Raw genomic sequence first — 18,061 nt, 5'->3', positions numbered from 1 at the left:
AGGCAGGGGAGGAAGGGTGTGACACCACATCACAGCAGTGATTGCTGCCAAGGAATAACTAAATAGGACAGGGGATGTACAGAGAGACGGAGGTGTGGGGAGCAAGAGAAAGAGCCAAAGCATGCGCTCCATTGAGAGCAGAGAGAGAGAAAGGAGTCGGGCGTACACTGCGAAAGAGCGAGAAAACACAAAGGACATTTGAATTTTAAAAATAGTTCTCCGACTTCAGAAGTGAGAGAACACACTCAACCAACCAAAAACAAAAGTGAAACCGTAAAGCTCCAAAGGTGAGAGCAAACCTAACAATCCAGTGGCAGCCTGCAGTACCAATATATGTCGGGGCCTGATGGCGCCAAACTCACCATATTTGCGTCTCCCCATCCCTCCCCAACTCCCCTTCCTCCGGTGCAGCACTTCTCCCCCGGTCCACAAGCTGGAATGGAAGGACTTCCTTCCTGTTTAGTGAAACGGAAATCCAACACGAAAACAGCTCCGGGATGGCTGGGAGCAGGCTAACCCAACACTCATTTTGAGGCTGGGGGTCTGTGCCATCAATCAATCCAACACAGCCCTTGGATTGCTGGGTCTACAGTGGTCATGTTGGGCTGGCCGTAGCTAGACAGCTAGCCAACCCAACATGCGTACTGAAAGGGGCAGCAGTCATCCTGCAATTGCAGAATTCAGCCCCACCCATGCACCCATGCTCACACGGTACATAGCACGCTCTGGGGGCAAAATAAAATGGCCTTATTATGGCATTTCATTTATTTGTGTTTCCCTGCTCTGCTCGCAGCAGGAAGGGCAATGCTCCTCCGCTCTTAAGGAGGAACTGCCCCTGAGGGGCAGAAAAGCTAAACAGACAAAGCCATTCAATCCAAAGTAAACATACAGTCCACTCTAGGAAACATATAAACATATCAGAATATATTACTTTGATGTCTGCGACTGACATCTAAGCTGTCTGTAGCAAGACTGCAAAAAGTGCATTCTTTTCTTTAAAATGTCACTGATAGCATAGCAATTATTTTTTTTTACTTGTCCGGAGACAGGACCTTATCTCTCATATTGTAATTATTAGTCTCCAAACATAAACCTTTGGTTGAGGCATAGCAGTGTCTAGGAATCTGGTACTGGCACAAAGAAGGACATGTGTAAATCCTTTACATGTGTTCCCATCTATTTTAATATTATGTACTCTACTGTTGCTCACCCGCTTCTAAGCCTGTTGTCTACACATCAAGCCATGGATCCTGGTGTCCACCTTCTTCTGACTGTTGCTTCCCCCTATCGCCACAGGCCGAGCAGGAAAAGATGGCTGAAAAGCTTAACAAAAAGAACACTCTTTTGGAAGAGGAGCTAAAAGCTGTCAAGAGCTCAAGGGACACACTGGAACAATCATTGTGAGTCAAGGGGCTTGTATGTATTATTTAGTTCAGTAACTCCCCCATGGTCTTTTCTCTGACCTCTTCACAAATCCTTCACTGTCCACATCTCATTCCTCATCCTCTGAAGCATCTTTCTCTACCTATGTGCCAGTGTGTGTAGTCCCTCAGTAAGCCGCATTGTCCAGTCCTTGTAACCTTTTGCATTGAGTTGTCTTTCTACCATTTAGCATTTCATGGGATATGTATCAGTTCCTTAATCCTGTACCTTCCAATCACCTATCCATCTCCACTTTTTAATATTGGATGTCCATTTTTGTGCACCTGTGCCATTTTCACATGTCTTTATGCACACAATACAATCCTTGACCTTTTGCCCCTATGCCTTTGCCCATCAACATATTCTTTTCCTTTCTTTTCATACTTCACTGGCCATGTAGCCAACACTGTTTTCTTTTTCTCCTTTGCTGCCTGGTGCCAAGTAGTTATTTCCGTCTTGCACTGCCTATATGCCCATTTTCCTTCTTTCATACTCCATTTGACATTTATTGTCACCTTTCTATATCTCCTGCTGTCCACATGCAGTTCATGCAAGCCATTCTTTTATTGCCCAGGTGCTGTTGTTCTAGTCTTCTGCTTCCCAAATGGTAGTCTTTTCTTTATTTAAACTGGTCAAAATCTTCAATGACTACGTCAGTCTTTAAACCCACCTCCCTCTCGTCACTGCCTACCTTCAATCTCCTTCCCCTATCCTTCACTGCCAAGGTTCCAGGTAATGCACTCTACACCCATCCTCCACTACCAAGGTTCCACACCATGTACCCTTTCAATATCAGTGACAAGGGTGCCAGTTTCCACCACATTAATGCATCTAGAATCATCTACATGCCAGACCCCATCCCCTTTCTACATTCTTGTTTCCTTACTCCATCCTTTATCACCAAGACACCAGAATCTCCTCTATGCACAAACAGGACCTCCCTTCAAGCAGAGCACACAAAGTGTGTTGAGAAGCAAGGTCTCGCCGAGAGAAAGATGACCATGAGGATGGAATCAACCATTTACCAGCTCCATGAGGATCTCACCAAAACTGCCAAAGAGAGAGATGATCTCCTAGAGATGAAGGAAACTCTTGTTCAAGAGGTAGGACCAGATGTGTGAGAATGTGTGTTTATGCACATTTGTGTGTATGTGTGTGTGTGTGTGTGTGTGTGTGTGTGTGTGTGTGTATGCACATTTATGTGTGTGGAATCGACTATTTACCCTCCTCCCCATTAAACGATGGCAAATTTACCAGTGGGAGAGATAATCTGCTAGAGAAGTTAAAAACTCATGTTCAAGAGGCAGGAGTAGCTGAAGTACAGCTGAGAAGGACAGTCTTGTTTAGGATGTAGAAGAAGCTTAGTGTGTGGTTATGTGGACGGAAGGGTGTCCATGCATGGCTGAAAATGTCTGTATGTGTGTGTGCCGCTTGGCCATGATCCCTTCATTAATTCTGCTTGGGTAGAGGTCTACAAGAAGCAACTTCATTGCCAACTGGAAACATGACTGCCTAGGTTACAGGTGTTCCCAGGTTGAGGACACTGAAATTAGGTGGGTAAAGAGACACAAAGGGAAAAGGGGAGGAATGCAGAGAAGAGTTGTGGACTGTGGAAAGGTGCAGACAGTTGTTTTGAATTACTAAGAAAACACAGAAAAACAGGGAAACACTCATGTAGGGTGACAAGCAAGGCATAAAAAGGGCTAAGGCATGGCCAAGTGTTTTAACACGGGCATCCCCACATGGAAAAGTGTCAGTTTCTAATACTGTCCGGACAGGCAGAATGGCTGCCTAAAGGGTGTAATGCCTCTGACTGGACTCCAGTCCTCTATTTACCTCTTACCTCTAGATGTCAACATATAACCTTCTATCTTATCTATCTCACTTTCCTGGAATCTGCTTCTCTCTGTATACCCGATATTTATGGTGTAGGCTCTATTTTCTCTGTCTCTCTTCTTTCATCTTTCCTCCTTCTTTATCTTTATTCATTATCTTGCTTTAACCTTTTGCTTCCTCTGGACCTCTGCTTTATTCTGCCTGTTTGTGAGGCAAATAGCCTGTGTTCAGGATCACTTCAGAGTTTCTATGTAGCTGCATGAGTTAGATGTTCATAAACAGACTCTAAATGGGAGTCACTAGTTTTCCTCAAAATCAGGCATAGCTCAGGCCTTTGTGGACCAATGCTGAAAACTCCTGACCTACGCTATACTTGTGTTGAATCTGTCAGTTTAATATATGCACTGTCCTAATGGGTCAGGTCTAACTGGTCTAGTTTTATATGTATCTTAGTTTGGTATTATCTTTGCCCTGGGTACATTTTCACTCTGTAATACCAAATGCCTACTGCCTTGCTAGCTCCAAATGGCATACTTGCTTTTTGTCCTGCTGAGGCCTCAGTGTTGCCCTGCCATAGTACTGTATACCTCTAATTCGCCCTCTTGCCACATCTACTGCACTGATCGATTACCTCTTCTTGCCCTGTTGCTCTCAGGGATACTTATTCCCACAGAATCCCTTTTGCTGAATTTCCTTCCATGAGTCAAACTAAATCCGCAAATGTTCTACCTCATGGTGTGAGGTGGTACCAGTGAGACTCCAGCTGTGGATCCGCTCAGCTTCACCACATGTGATGCCGTAGATCTGCAAACTAGCCACCTGTGGCCCTAATGTTATGCCCTTTTTAGCTTCCAGGTGCAGACAGCACTAGTGCTGTAGGCAGAATGCTTAAAGGGGGCTTAGAGCCCAATCTTTCTGTGTGCTTAGCCACAAGATACATCATGCATATGTCACACCATTTAAATATTTCTGTTTCGACGTACATATGTGTGTGTATATACATGCACTGAAAAACAAAGGTTTCAGGGACAATATAGTTAAGAAATAAAAATTTTAGAAACCTTAGCAATTCACTAAAAAAATCAAAGGTTACACAAACATTATAGTTAGGTTCAGATTTCACACACACATACCTTAGAAATTCAGCAGTTATAGTTATCTTAGGTGTTAGAAATGGGGTCTTTGGTTGGCAGCCAGGTTACCCCCTGTTCAAGCAAGGACCCTCACTCTAGTCAGGGTAAGTCACACACAATCCAAATTATCCTGTGCCCTCCCTCTGGTAGCTTGGCACTGAGCAGTCAGGCTTAACTTAGAAGGCAATGTGTCAAGTATTTGTGCAATAAATTATACAATAACACAATATAGCACCACAAAAATACACCACACAGTGTTTAGAAAAATATATAATATTTATCTGGATATTTGCAGGTCAAAACGATAAAAGATGCAATAAGAAAATGTAGAGATATCACTGAAGGGTGATATAAACTGTCTTAAGTTTTAAAAGCAAACAAAGTCTCTTTCAAGCACAAAGTACCTGGTTGGAGTGAAAAATCTCTGCAACAGGCCACAGAGGAGGAGATGCATGGAAAAATGGTGTGTGCGTCGGTTTCGCCCCTTTACACATGGACTTGCGTCGTTATTTTCCATGCGGGGAAGACGTTGCATCGATTTCTGGCACGCGGACGGGTCTCCTTTTCGGGTTGCGCGGTTTTCAGACGCCCCGGGGTCTGTGCGTGGAATCCTGGGCTTGTTGACTGGCTCTGAGTCGTTCCGGTGGGCGATGCATGGAAATTTCTCCCTCACGGCAGGCGCTGCGTCCATTTCCCCTCTGGAAGTCTGGTGGCGTTGTCCAGGCGGGCTGTGCGTCGAAGTTCCAGTCGCACCGCAGGCGCCGCGTCGATCTTTTCCTCGCGAAGCCGAGTGGCGTCGTTCCGCTTCAGCTAGCGGTGAATTTTTCACAGCGGAACAAGCTGTGCGTCAAATTTTTCAACGCAAAAGGAGTCCAGTTGCAAGAGAGAAGTCTTTTTTGTCATGAGACTTCAGGGAACAGGAGGCAAGCTTTATCCAAGCCCTTGGAGAGCACTTCTGCAGCAAAGCAAGAGAGCAGCAAGACAGCAGGGCAACAGCAAGGTAGCAGTCCTCTGTAGAAAGCAGTCAGGTGAGTCCTTTAGGCAAACAGGCAGTTCTTCTTGTCAGGGTGCAGGTTCTGGTTCAGGTTTCTTCTCCAGGAAGTGTCTGAGGTGGTAGGGCAGAGGCCCTGTTTTATACCCAAATGTGCCTTTGAAGTGGGGGAGACTTTTAAGAGTGGCTTAGAAGTGCACCAGGTCCCTTTTCAGTTCAATCCTGTCTGCCAGGGTCCCAGTAGGGTGTGTGGCAGTCCTTTGTGTGAGAGCAGGCCCTCCACCCTCCCAGCCCAGGAAGACCCATTAAAAATGCAGATGTATGCAAGTGAGGCTGAGTACCCTGTGTTTGGGGTGTGTCTGAGTGAATGCACAAGGAGCTGTCAACTAAACCCCGCCAGACGTGGATTGTAAGGCACAGAATGATTTAAGTGCAGAGAACTGCTCACTTTCTAAAAGTGGCATTTCTCAAATAGTAATATTAAATCCAACTTCACCAGTCAGCAGGATTTTGTATTACCATTCTGGCCATGCTAAATATGACCTTCCTACTCCTTTCAGATCAGCAGTTACCACTTCAACAATGTATGAGGGCAGCCCCAATGCTAGCCTATGAAGGGAGCAGGCCTCACAGTAGTGTAAAAACGAATTTAGGAGTTTTACACTACCAGGACATGTAAATTACACAGGTACATGTCCTGCCTTTTATCCACTCAGCACCCTGCTCTAGGGGTTACCTAGGGGACACATTAGGGGTGACTTATATGTAGAAAAAGGGGAGTTTTAGGCTTGGCAAGTACCTTTAAATGCCAAGTCGAAGTGACAGTGAAACTGCACACACAGGCCTTGCAATGGACTAGGTAAAGGGGCTACTAAAGTGGGTGGCACAACCAGTGCTGCAGGCCCACTAGTAGCATTTAATCTACAGGCCCTGGGCACATATAGTGCACTCTACTAGGGACATATAAGTAAATCAAATAGTCCAATTTGGTGTGATCCAAGGTTACCATGTTTAAATGGAGAGAGCATATGCACTTTGGCACTGATTAGCAGTGGTAAAGTGCGCAGAGTTTAAAAACCAGCAAAAACAGTGTCCAAAAAGTGGAGGGAGGCAGGCAAAAAAGTTAGTGGTGACCACCTTAAGGCTGTCAGGACTAACATTAGGTAACTATAACTCGTGCCCCAAGGTAACTATATAACCCACGCCCCACCATGAAAGTCATTCTTGCCATTGCCTTCATAAATGATCACCAGCTAGGAGTTCATTTATAAATCTGGTGGATGCTCCTTTCACTAGGGCAACAGAGGAATTTACTCTGTTGCCCTGGAGGGACCATGGCCCATCCGCAAGGATTTAAACCAGGCCCTGAGTTTTTACATCAGTGGGTCCAGAGATTTGAGACATGATAGCCAGCTTTATTGATGCCAAAAAAGGAAAGTAATTAAAAAACAGAGCAGTCACAATGGGATAGTTCTTTGTATGAAAATCTACTACTCATTGTTCAACATAGAGTCCCCTGATAGACATTCATGCCCATTCAACCAGGGGCATAGACTGACATGGTGTTGGTTGGGGAAGTTCCTGTCTCTTAGACATTGTCCAGTTACCAATATACTTGATTCTACCCATTTTTAAGAAACATTATTTCCAGCCCCCCAGTCAAGATGTGAGGCCCATTTCACTAGAGCTGTTCTGCATAACTTTAAGGTTTGGGTGGATAGGGATGCCTCAGTCCTTCCACCTTAAAGGTAATCCTTTAGGAGCCATTCAAGGATAAGGAACATGCAGGAAGAAGAATCCATCAGAAGAACAAGAAATGTGCCTTCGGTAACACTTTCTGGTGGGTACTATATCTTTCCACAGATTTCACATCACCCAGGCATCTCCACGTTCCTAAGTATTTCATTGTCAGTTTTTTCGACTTTCATAGTTTGGAAAATTAAAAATAAGAGAAACCAGTGCACTGCTGTTGAAATTTGAAAAAAACCAATGTGGTTGTAATATGGCTTGCTCAAATATGTTTCCTTGCTGCATCAATGGACCATGAAAAACTGTGCTTCAGGGATGAAAGTGGCACTTCAGTGGATTCATGGCATTACATCCAGAGAAGTCAAGTGGATCCATGGCTTGAGTTGCACTGATGACACCCAGTACTTAATTTGAGCCAGTGGTTATTAGTGCTCGGCACTGGGACTTTATTGCCAACACCGGCACTTATGACAGCCACCCAGCAGTGGCGCTGTTTGTCTAATTTTGTTATGAGCACATCCACAGTTGCTTAAAAATTCAATATACATTAAAAAATACTAATACCTGCCACCTAAATCTGTAAGAAGAGCTTGGGCAGCAGGTATTATTCATTTTTAATGTACATTAAAGGTCTGAATTGTTGCAATTATAGGAGTTTGATGGTTAGTAGTTGCATTAGTACTGTCATTGGCAGCACTGACAGAGGCAATGGGTGGTGCAAGCTGCAGGGGCTTCCTGACAAGGGCCCTGGCACTTGTTGCTTTACAAAGTAAGCACTGGTGACACCTAACATCCTGCAGGACATATTGGTAGGGTGAAAAATTCTGAATTGAGCCTGGCTCCACGAAGGAATTTCAAATATGAGAAATCTTCTGAAAGGCATAGGACCTCCCTATGGGTTCTGAGCCTAAATTACGTGCTTTGCGATAGTTATCACATCCTCGTAGTTTTGCGGGCAGTCTAAAAGGATCCAGAGGAACAAGCGGAACCTGAAGAATTCAGTGTGTTAAAAATGATCCTGCACATTACTCCACATTTACCTGTTGAAAACTCCCAATAGGACTACTGGAGCTGTGTCTGTGGACTTCTGAGAACTATATCTATTGTTATTGTCTTTCACAGCAAATCAAAATCTTAAAAGAGTTGGATGAAGATAGAGATGAAATGAAAGCTGAACTGAAGCAGTATCAGGTATGGAAACTCCTTAATGTTGCTTCTACTCAGAAGCTAAGAACATGATATTTCGATCTCATTAAATATTAGTTGTTTTGAATAAGGTGTTACATCTCACTCAAGCCTCAAGCTAGCCAAAAGAATGATAAATAAGATCAAGGTCGTGGCACCACTTCCCCATCCTTCAGGTGGAAAGGACATTCACCATTTCCATGTGTAGCCCCTTATTCCCCTTCCTACAGGAACACCCATTCTCTGGTATAGTGGTTGGAACACTCATTGGTTTTGGCACTTATCTGCACATATAATAGACTAGATGCTTGCTACCTGTGACCAGCAGGTATATGTGTGTCATCGGTTTTATGGGTCTTCCAAGGTTTAATTAGCATGTACATAATGCCACCCTATTTGGTCAATATGATAATAAAGACATCACCAGGGCAGCTTCTGTGCCATACTCTCATATTTAATCTAGCCTACGAAATAAATGTGTCCCCAATGCACCATCACATTGCCTGCATGCATCATTAACATATGTAAAGTGATATGGATAGCTTGGTTTTAACGATGCATACATCACTCACCTGGCATAAATAATAAAGTCTGTTTTCAGTGCTGCTGAAGGGACACTCAGATAAGGCTCCTTACTGGGTTTCTTCATGATTAGCCCCATAACTTGCAAATTCACAGGGATGCCTCCACCTATTCTGGTTAGTAGACTGATAACTAAATTAGGGAAGCAAGGTCATGTGAGCCAAAGAAGGGGCATTATGTCCTTCAAACCCGCATGGATCTGTCAGTATCCTAGTGTTTCTGTGCTCTCTGAGGAGCTGTGGAGTACAGTCTACCTGTGCCTCAGATTCAAGGCACCTTATCCTCAGGAACTCCACCTAACCTATCCTCTACCATTCAGGTCGGTAACGCTACAATGGTGACATCCCTTCTATTGACCTATTTACCGTCTTGCCTGGAGTCAGAATAACTCCCCTCCTTCTCCAGCAAATATTGAAGTTGTTGAGATGAACATGAAGTAGGTGTGCCCTGATGAATCGTCCTTCTGGAGGCTCAAGGTTGCATAGTGCTGTTCCATCCAGCTCTTAAGTCCCCAAGGGTCCCGTTACTCCCCTAGAGAATACTTCCCTTACTGAATGAACAACATCACCTTCTGCCAGAAGGATGTCAGATGCTGCAAAAAGATGACATCACTTGATGTAGGGTGTTGATCCTACCTGTTGCCACCGCCCAATGTATGGGGTGCAGGGCTGACGACTGCACTATGGGCACACCACCTGTCTTCTCACACTCTCAAAAGACTGAAACATGATCTTCCTCTCCTCTGCAAGCACCACCAATCACATTAGGCCCTGCTTATGCTGTGGACACAGTGTCTCTCATTCCAGGCTTCTGAATCGTTTTCCTTGGGCATGCCATCATTGAAGCTGTCAAAATAATACTACTGTACTCTGCTAGAAAGAACTCCAGCACCCAGGCAGCTATTCGTCGCTAGGAATGAGGTCCCTACTTATCATTGGATTGCTGGCATTTTTAACCAGTGCTGCTTATTTAGCATCATTGGATGTTACTTCATCTTCCCTTTCTTCTACACCCCTCTTCCCATGAAGACAGTGAATTATATTCTTAACTCAGTATTGATGTACGCATCCTGTGTTCTGCTGTCTTTCCCATGAGATATCCATTTGTGACAATCACTTGAGCAAGATGAAAAGGTCTGTATCCCAGCACTAGTGCCAATCTCTGGAGCTCTTCAATCATGGAGGTTAGAGGGTTTGTCCTAGAAATTAAATTCTCCAGACTACGTCACAATGACTCATCCAATCCTGTGGGGCAGGGGTTGTGTGCCATTGTCATTCTTAAAATCCTTCCAGTGCTAGAAGTGAAAGGCTATACTTCATGTAAGTTATCATTGGCCATTCGTAGACCTATGTAAGCATACCAATATAATCTGCTGTAACAGGCAGAGGATAAACAGCATCTAATAATAATAAACAGACATTCCCATTTTATTTGCAATCTGTACTGATCCACTCGCTATTGCCATAAGAGAAGATAATAAAGGCTCCTATCTATGAGATGACTAAAATTAAGTCATGCGCAGATGATGTTGCACTTTTTTGAAAACCTGGTGTGGAGATTCAACAAAGGGTTTTTTAGTAATTTTCATCAACTTCAGCAACTGTGGGGATATAGGATCAATAAGCTGAAAATGGAAATCTTGTTATATAACTGCACCAAAGACACTCTCAGAATTGCATCCACTTGTGAATCAAACCTAAGAGATTTTTAGGCAAATAACAACTGTGAATTAGATGATCTTTATGCATTAAACAATCTACTACTAATGGATAAAATCGAATCCCTATCTATAACATAGAATCACCTGCCTTTGTCTGTTATGAGAAGAATGGCATTGATTCACGTCTATTTTACTGATATTTCATTTTTTATATTTCAAACTGCTATGTTTTAACATTAATTTTTTTAAAGTTTAAAGAAATCAAAGGATTATTTTAGCATTTATTTGGGCAAACAGAGAACCAAGATTAGCTCTAAGCATTTTGTATAAATTGGTCAGTGTTAAAAGGATATAAAATTTAAGATTTTCTGCACCTGACCAAGTCGGTGAGAAAGTTTGTTATGAAGAATTGCAATGGATGCTAATAAAGAAAGAGCAAGTGTGTAGATTTTATGCTATTCCAATTTTGAATATGTCCATTAGAACGGAAGTCATTTCATTAGAGCAAAACCCATTTCCAGATAAGAATATAGTGTACAGATGGAGAATCAATAGTGATAGATATCTTTGGGATTTGTTAAATAATAATACTTGGGGGAAAATAGGTAGATGTCGAACCAGACATTTGGTTTGCTAAAAGGTCTATCCAGTGTTCTTTTATTCAAATTTCATATTTGTTTTAAGAATAAAGACCTGAAAGCTATAATAGCAAGATCTGGGATAGTGGAGGATCTTATGGAGACAAGTACACACAGATCTGTAGAATATTGGAAAGTTAGATTTCGCCACCGCCATGAGAATAATTCAAAAATTTGAATCCTTCCATTTTGAAAGGAGAAAATCTATGTTCGATGCAATTTTATACTAAGTGGTTGCTAGGACACCAGATTTGTTAAATAAAATTGACCCTCAAATACCAGTGAATGCTTTAGATACTCAACGAAAGTGGAGGGTAACTGAACACGTTTGATTAGGGGATAGCCAATGTTAATTGAATACTGGAAGTCTATACGGCGATACTGTCAGACTATATTAGACACTGATTTTCCAGATGATTTATCAAATTTACTGGGCTACTTGCCAGGTACAGGATTAAAGACTAGTCACAGGAAAAAAATAGATATAGTCATTTTGGTAGCAAGGAAAATAACTTTGCAAAGTTGGAAAATAAAGTTAATATCTACAGTTGATCAGTGGAGAATAAAAATGCTGAAAGCAAAGGAATGTGAAACACATTATGCACTGAAGAAAGGGTTCATTTCGGATAATTTTTATACTTTGGGACACTTTGTATAGATGCACAGTGGTCTGAATGGGGTTATTCTAAGAAATATTTTTAAACTGATTTAAGATGAGGGAATGTCTTTTGAAAAATAAAGTGGGATTTAAATAACTAGAGGACATTATTGGTCATGATTATTGAACTTTGTAATTTGTTTTAGATATTTTAAAGGAACATTGCAGTGAATTAAAATGAATTGCTGTGATGATGTGATTTCGTCCAATGTTTAGAATAAAATATGCAAGAGACATATCCAGAACTCACCACTTGCCCCAGGTCTTGCATACTGCTTTCTGCGATAGCCCATTTTAAAAACTCCCATATCTGTTTCCTCTGTGTACATAGTTGCTTATGTTTGTAGCCTACAATAGTCATCCTTCTAGTGCATCACAATCATTTATTTAGCCATCAGCATGCCCGATATTATGAAATGATACATTTTATAAATCCCATTTTTTGGGACAGCACAGTCCCTAGTAGACACTATTTTCGCTTCTTCTAGAACTTCCAGCGGATAACTTCTCTCACCTTCCCTACGCTCATCTCCTAAAAGCTCAAACATCAAGGAGCGGCCAGATAACATAGCTATCCCACTTCTATGGCCAAATGATGGAAATCTACCAATTTTACTCTCATCCATCTTGTAGCGTGTTGTCTATCACACAAGCTCTGAATGTGTATACAAATTGAATTAGCATAAATCGTGCCTTATGTGTTATGTCTTTAGTGTAGGGACATGCTGAGCTCCTTGCTATCAGCTAAAGTTCAGTATTTCACATTCACTTTTCCCTGACAATCGTAGTTGTGACTTCACCCAACACCATTCCTGCTTTCTCTAGCTCATTTGCATGGGTAAAGTAGTCTCCAGTCCATTGCACCATGTCTTAGGAACACAGCAAAGTAAAAAAAAAAAACATACTGCCTGGAACAGCCTAGAAACCTGTCAACTTTATAGACAGCATTAACCTCTCTTATTGCGTTATAATCTACAATTAGCTGGGGGCGTGCGCTGTGTGGTCCTCCATAGCCCCCCTGTGTGTTCCCATATGTATCAGTCCCATGCCCCTTTTCCGTCATTTTGGTTCCAAATTGTGTTCACCATGCAACGCAGATGCCAACGCATCCCTGCTTCTTTGCCTCTGAGACATCATGGCCCAGATTTACTAAATTGTCAGGAAGCACAGTGCAACAGCCAAAACTGCTGCGCTGTGTAAGGAGAGAGCAGGAGAGCGCCATATTTCCAGAAGTGTAGCACTCTTCATCCCCTCTCCCTAGTGCCATCGTGAAAGTTTGCTGCTGTGCGCCAGGAAAACACACCTTGGCACCATAGTGCAAGGGTGTCTGTGTGAGTCTACCATAGGTTTTCCACTGGAAGGATAGCCTTCAAGTACATATACTATGCTTAGACTAACTTTAAAATGTTCCCCACAATTTTGTATGTGTGCTGTACAGTGCAGCACACTTGCAAAGTCAGAAGAGAAAGGAGAAATTAAAGATTTCTCTGTGATAGCACATAATTGGAATGGGTCCTATTTTATGAAGCAAAATCCTGTCTACTTTGTTTTTTAGTAAATAAGGATTTGCGTCAAAAACCTTGTGTGGTTGCATGGGAACACCCATGCACCACCCGTGGAATGGTTCCTTGGTGCTAAGTAATACAAAGCAGTGCATAGCGCCGCCTTGCGTTACTTTTAAGTGAATTTCCAGTGCAAAATAAGTTTTGTGCTGGGAAGGTTAAAAAAGATTTTGCATAGATGTATGTTACTTTTGTTACACAAATACAGCACAAAATCTTAATAAATATACCCCAAAATGTTATGCACACGTAGTTATCCTCTGAACAATCAGGTGCTTTAGATGTATTTTTCATTAGCACAACAGTCTCCTCAAATCTACAAATGAAGTCTCTCTAGTCATGCGCAAAGGCCCAGAGAATCCAGCCCCAACATGGACAAGATCTTTCCTGTTTCCGATTGACTTGACTATGCAGACTTCTAAGCAAGGGGTGAGGTATCACAATAATAAATACATGACACTGATAATGTCGATCACCAGAGATATCCAACCCAGAGGTATAAAGCCTTTGTAACTAGTGAGACACCCATTCGTAGAGGTGAGAAGCTTTGTGCCATAGTGTCAGTCATGAATGGATAGACGTCCTAGAGGTGAAAAGCTTTGCAACTTGTTGCCAAAACTGGTAGCCTTCCAGTACACATGGTGGAAATTGATTCTCCGTGTATGGTAGGAAACCACAAGAACATATGCCAGTCTGTTCTTCCAAATACTGTCTGAAGTGTTGCTTTTGCTTTAAAGATTGATTTGAATGCCATGAGGACCACTCTGGAGGCAGAAAAGGAGAGGAACAGGCCTCTTGAAGATCAACTTGCATCACTGAAACAAGAGCAGGTACATTGGCTGGCATTGTAGCGCTTGTACAGGTACTGCAAAGAAGATGGGTAGACTTTTGATTAATCTCATTAGTGGTTTTGTAACACTACCGGCTATAAGTGTGGGAGCAGTTTGAGCACTTCTGAACGGCACGTATGACTACAAATGGTAAAACTGTCAACAAATGATTCTTAACACTTTTTAGAATAGAACAGCAGAGCAGGTCATGACCAGGTATGAAGAAAGTTTTTCCAAGAGTTTTCCAAAATATATAGGCCCAGATTTAAGAGGCCCTTGCGCCTCCTTGCGCCACATTAGCGTCATTTTTTATTACGCTAATTCAAATTCAGAGCGCCATATTTACAAAGTGGCGCGATGCATGCATTAGGCTCTTTGTCACCCCTTGCGCCACATTATGCCTGCACCAGGCATAATGTATGCAGGGGGGTCCCTCATTTAGGGGAACAGCAAAAATGGCACAGTGGAATCTCAGAGATTCCACTGCGCCATCTTTAGCGGCTATTTTTAACGCCTGCACAGAGCAGGTGTTCAAATGGGGCATACCATTATTTTCAATGGGCCCCAATGTACTCTGCAGGATAAGCACCGACATTTTGGCACTAATCCTGCAAGGTACATCAATAGTGTCAAAATGTTGATGCTATTGCCCCTACCCTGTGTCATAGTGCGCTGTATATTGAATAGGGTGCAGACATGGTGGCGGTAGGGGGCACTAGGGGGCCAAGAAAAGTGGTGTAGCATTGGATACAGCACCACTTTTCTTAAATTTGGGCTAGATGGACTCTTCAGACTCTCTTACCATTTTTAATGTCAGTAATGTTCAGAGATTTACCTCCACAGAGTGAATGTTGTATGTGCCATTCAAAGACCTCAGAGAGATGAAAGTAGTATCTTCTTAAAACATCTGAATACAAGGCCTGGTGGTTTGAACATGGTCCAATTAGAAATCCTGTCACTGCCATCATCAATTAAACTTTCCTAGTCCACTCCTTAACTGAGCTCTTTACACAGTTTCATCTTCCATCCCATTTGGTGTTTCTAAAGCACTGAATACCCTCAATGATATCAGAGGACTAAAATTATCAGAGGAACAATCATACCTACAGTTGCTATGCATTTGTTATCTTCTTGAGGTCAGGGAAGTTACTGATGTTACAAATATCTTATAAAAGGGCAGTTCTGAAGATTTCTGGACAGTGCCTGTATAACAAATGCACTTGTAAAGGGGTTAATTGACCACTGAACCTGCAACATGAGGGGATTTCACAGAGATGTGATGAATGATAGGCTCCTGTCTCTTATCAGAGGCAATGCCTACCCCTCTGGCTTGCGGAATGATGCATTCACCAAGTATCTCAGTGGTATTTTTCTTTGCCTTCCCAACCTTTTGCACAAATCGTTGTTAATAGTGTATATATATATATATATATATATCTATATATATATATATATATAGATATATATATATATATATATTTATATATATTAATAATTACATAGTGGTGAACGCCACTAGGTAGTTATAGTTAGGATCTAGTTTCTATGTACTGATCCACTTGCTATTGCCATAAGAGAAGATTGATAATCAAGGCACCAACCTATGAGATGACTAAAATTAAGTTATGCGCAGATGATGTTGCACTTTTTTGAAAACCTGGTGTGGAGATTCAACAAAGGGTTTTTAGTAATTTTTATCATCTTCAGCAACTGTGGCGATATAGGATCAATAAGCTGAAAAGGGAAATTTTGTTATATAACTGCATAAAAGACACTTTCAGAATTGCGTCCACTTCTGAATCACACCTAAGAGATTTTTAGGCAAATACACAACTGTGAATTAGATGATCTTTATGCATTAAACAATCTACTACTAATGGATAAAATCAAGTCCCTATTTATAACATGGAATCACTTGCCTTTGCCTGTTATGAGAAGAATTGCATTGATTCACGTCTATGTTACTGATATTTCATTTTTTATATTTCAAACTGCCATGTTTTTACATATTCATTTTTTTAAAGTTTAAATAAATCAAAGGATTATTTCAGCATTTATTTGGGCAAACAGAGAACCAAGATTAGCTCTAAGCATTTTGTATAAATCGGTCAAAGTAAAAAGGGTATAAAATTCGCACTCTTGGACCCCTCGCATGTCAAACCTGCAAGCATACCTTCCACCGCGACTGCACCCCATCCACCAGCCCACGCGCCAACAACCACCTCAAGTGCATCCTCATCAACGCACGCTCCATCCACAAGCACGCCATTGAACTATGGGACCACCTGGACTGTGCCGCACCGATGTCGCCTTCATCACTGAGACCTGGTTGAACGCCTCATTGGCCCCCGACATCGCCATAGCCATCCCCGACGGCTACAAGATCGCCAGGAAATACCGCACCAACCAAGTCGGAGGAGGAATCGCCATCATTTACAAGAGCTCCAACAACGTCACTACCTCCACCGAAGACACCCCCCTCGCCGCCGAACACATGCACTTCTAGATCCACACCGACCCCAGGACCACCCTCAGAGGAACTCTCGTCTACAGGCCCCCTGGACCACAAGCCCTTTTCAGCGAATCCATCACAGACTTTATCTCCCCGCACGCCCTAGCCTTGCCAGACTACATCCTCCTCGGTGACCTGAACTTCCACCTGGAGCAGAACAACAACACCAACACCACCACCCTGCTCGACAACCTCGCCAACCTCGGCCTCAAGCAACTGGTGAACACCCCCACCCACATCGCTGGACACATGCTCGACCCCATCTTCTCCACCAGCAACCACGTATCATTCAGCCACTCCTCCGAAATACACTGGACTGACCACAGATGTGTCCACTTCACTTTCAGATGCAAGACTCTCCACCTTCGCACACAACCTATCTCACGCAGACCTTGGAACAAAATCTCCACAGAACAGCTACTCTCCACTCTCAACCACAACCAACCTACCATCACCTCCAACAACGCAGCCCACAGCCTCACACAGTGGATCTCCAACTGCGCTGACCACCTCGCCCCCCTCAGACGCCTCCCAAGACAGACCAACACCAGGAAACCTCAATGGTTCACAGACGCCCTCAAAGAATCCAAGAAAACCTGCCGTACCCTCGAGAAAACCTGGTTCAAAGATCACACCGCAGAAAACATGTCAGCCCTCAAAATCGCCACCCGCGAACACTACCAGCTGATCCACGCCACCAAAACAGCATCCTTCAAAGAAAGACTGGACAAGAACACCCACAACAGCAAAGAACTCTTCAACATCGCGAAAGAGCTCTCCAATCCCAACGCCAGCTCCAACTCCATCACGCCCTCACAAGAACTCTGCAACTCCCTCGCTACCTTCTTCCATCGAAAGATCACCGACCTACATGACAGCTTCGGTCCACAGATCCCACTGACCACCACGGAACCCACAGCCCCAGCCGTCACACTCAACGCCTGGACACCCATCAGCGCCGAAGAGACCAAAACTACCATGAACACCATCCACTCCGGTGCCCCCTCGGACCCTTGCCCACATTACATCTTCAACAAAGCCGACACCAGCATCGCCCCCTATCTCCAGACCATCATCAACAGCTTGTTTGCTTCCGCCACCTTCCCCGAGAGCTGGAAACACGCGGAAGTCGACGCTCTCCTGAAGAAACCCATGGCGGACCCCAAGCAACCTGAAGAACTTCCGCCCCATCTCGCTCCTCCCCTTCCCGGCCAAAGTCATCGAGAAGGCCGTCAACAAACAACTGACAAACTTCCTCGAAGACAACCTGCTCGAACCCTCCCAATCCGGATTTCGGGCCAAC

At 43.2% G+C, this 18,061-nt stretch overlaps 1 protein-coding gene across 1 annotated transcript in view; it reads left to right on the top strand.

The window, feature by feature from the left end:
- Window positions 1-18,061, top strand: part of LOC138265436 (coiled-coil domain-containing protein 150-like) — a 232,185-nt gene that overhangs the window by 78,687 nt on the left and 135,437 nt on the right. Inside the window, exons 11-14 of the mRNA XM_069213138.1 lie at window positions 1,297-1,400; window positions 2,357-2,525; window positions 8,254-8,322; window positions 14,154-14,246. Coding sequence (XP_069069239.1) covers window positions 1,297-1,400; window positions 2,357-2,525; window positions 8,254-8,322; window positions 14,154-14,246 — 435 coding nt within the window. The remainder of the gene's footprint in view (window positions 1-1,296; window positions 1,401-2,356; window positions 2,526-8,253; window positions 8,323-14,153; window positions 14,247-18,061) is intronic.

The sequence above is a fragment of the Pleurodeles waltl genome, chromosome 11, assembly GCF_031143425.1.
Source record: "Pleurodeles waltl isolate 20211129_DDA chromosome 11, aPleWal1.hap1.20221129, whole genome shotgun sequence".
NCBI lineage: Eukaryota > Metazoa > Chordata > Amphibia > Caudata > Salamandridae > Pleurodeles > Pleurodeles waltl.
The sequence above is the reverse complement of the archived record's forward strand: the minus strand, read 5'-3'. Positions and strand labels throughout refer to the sequence as shown.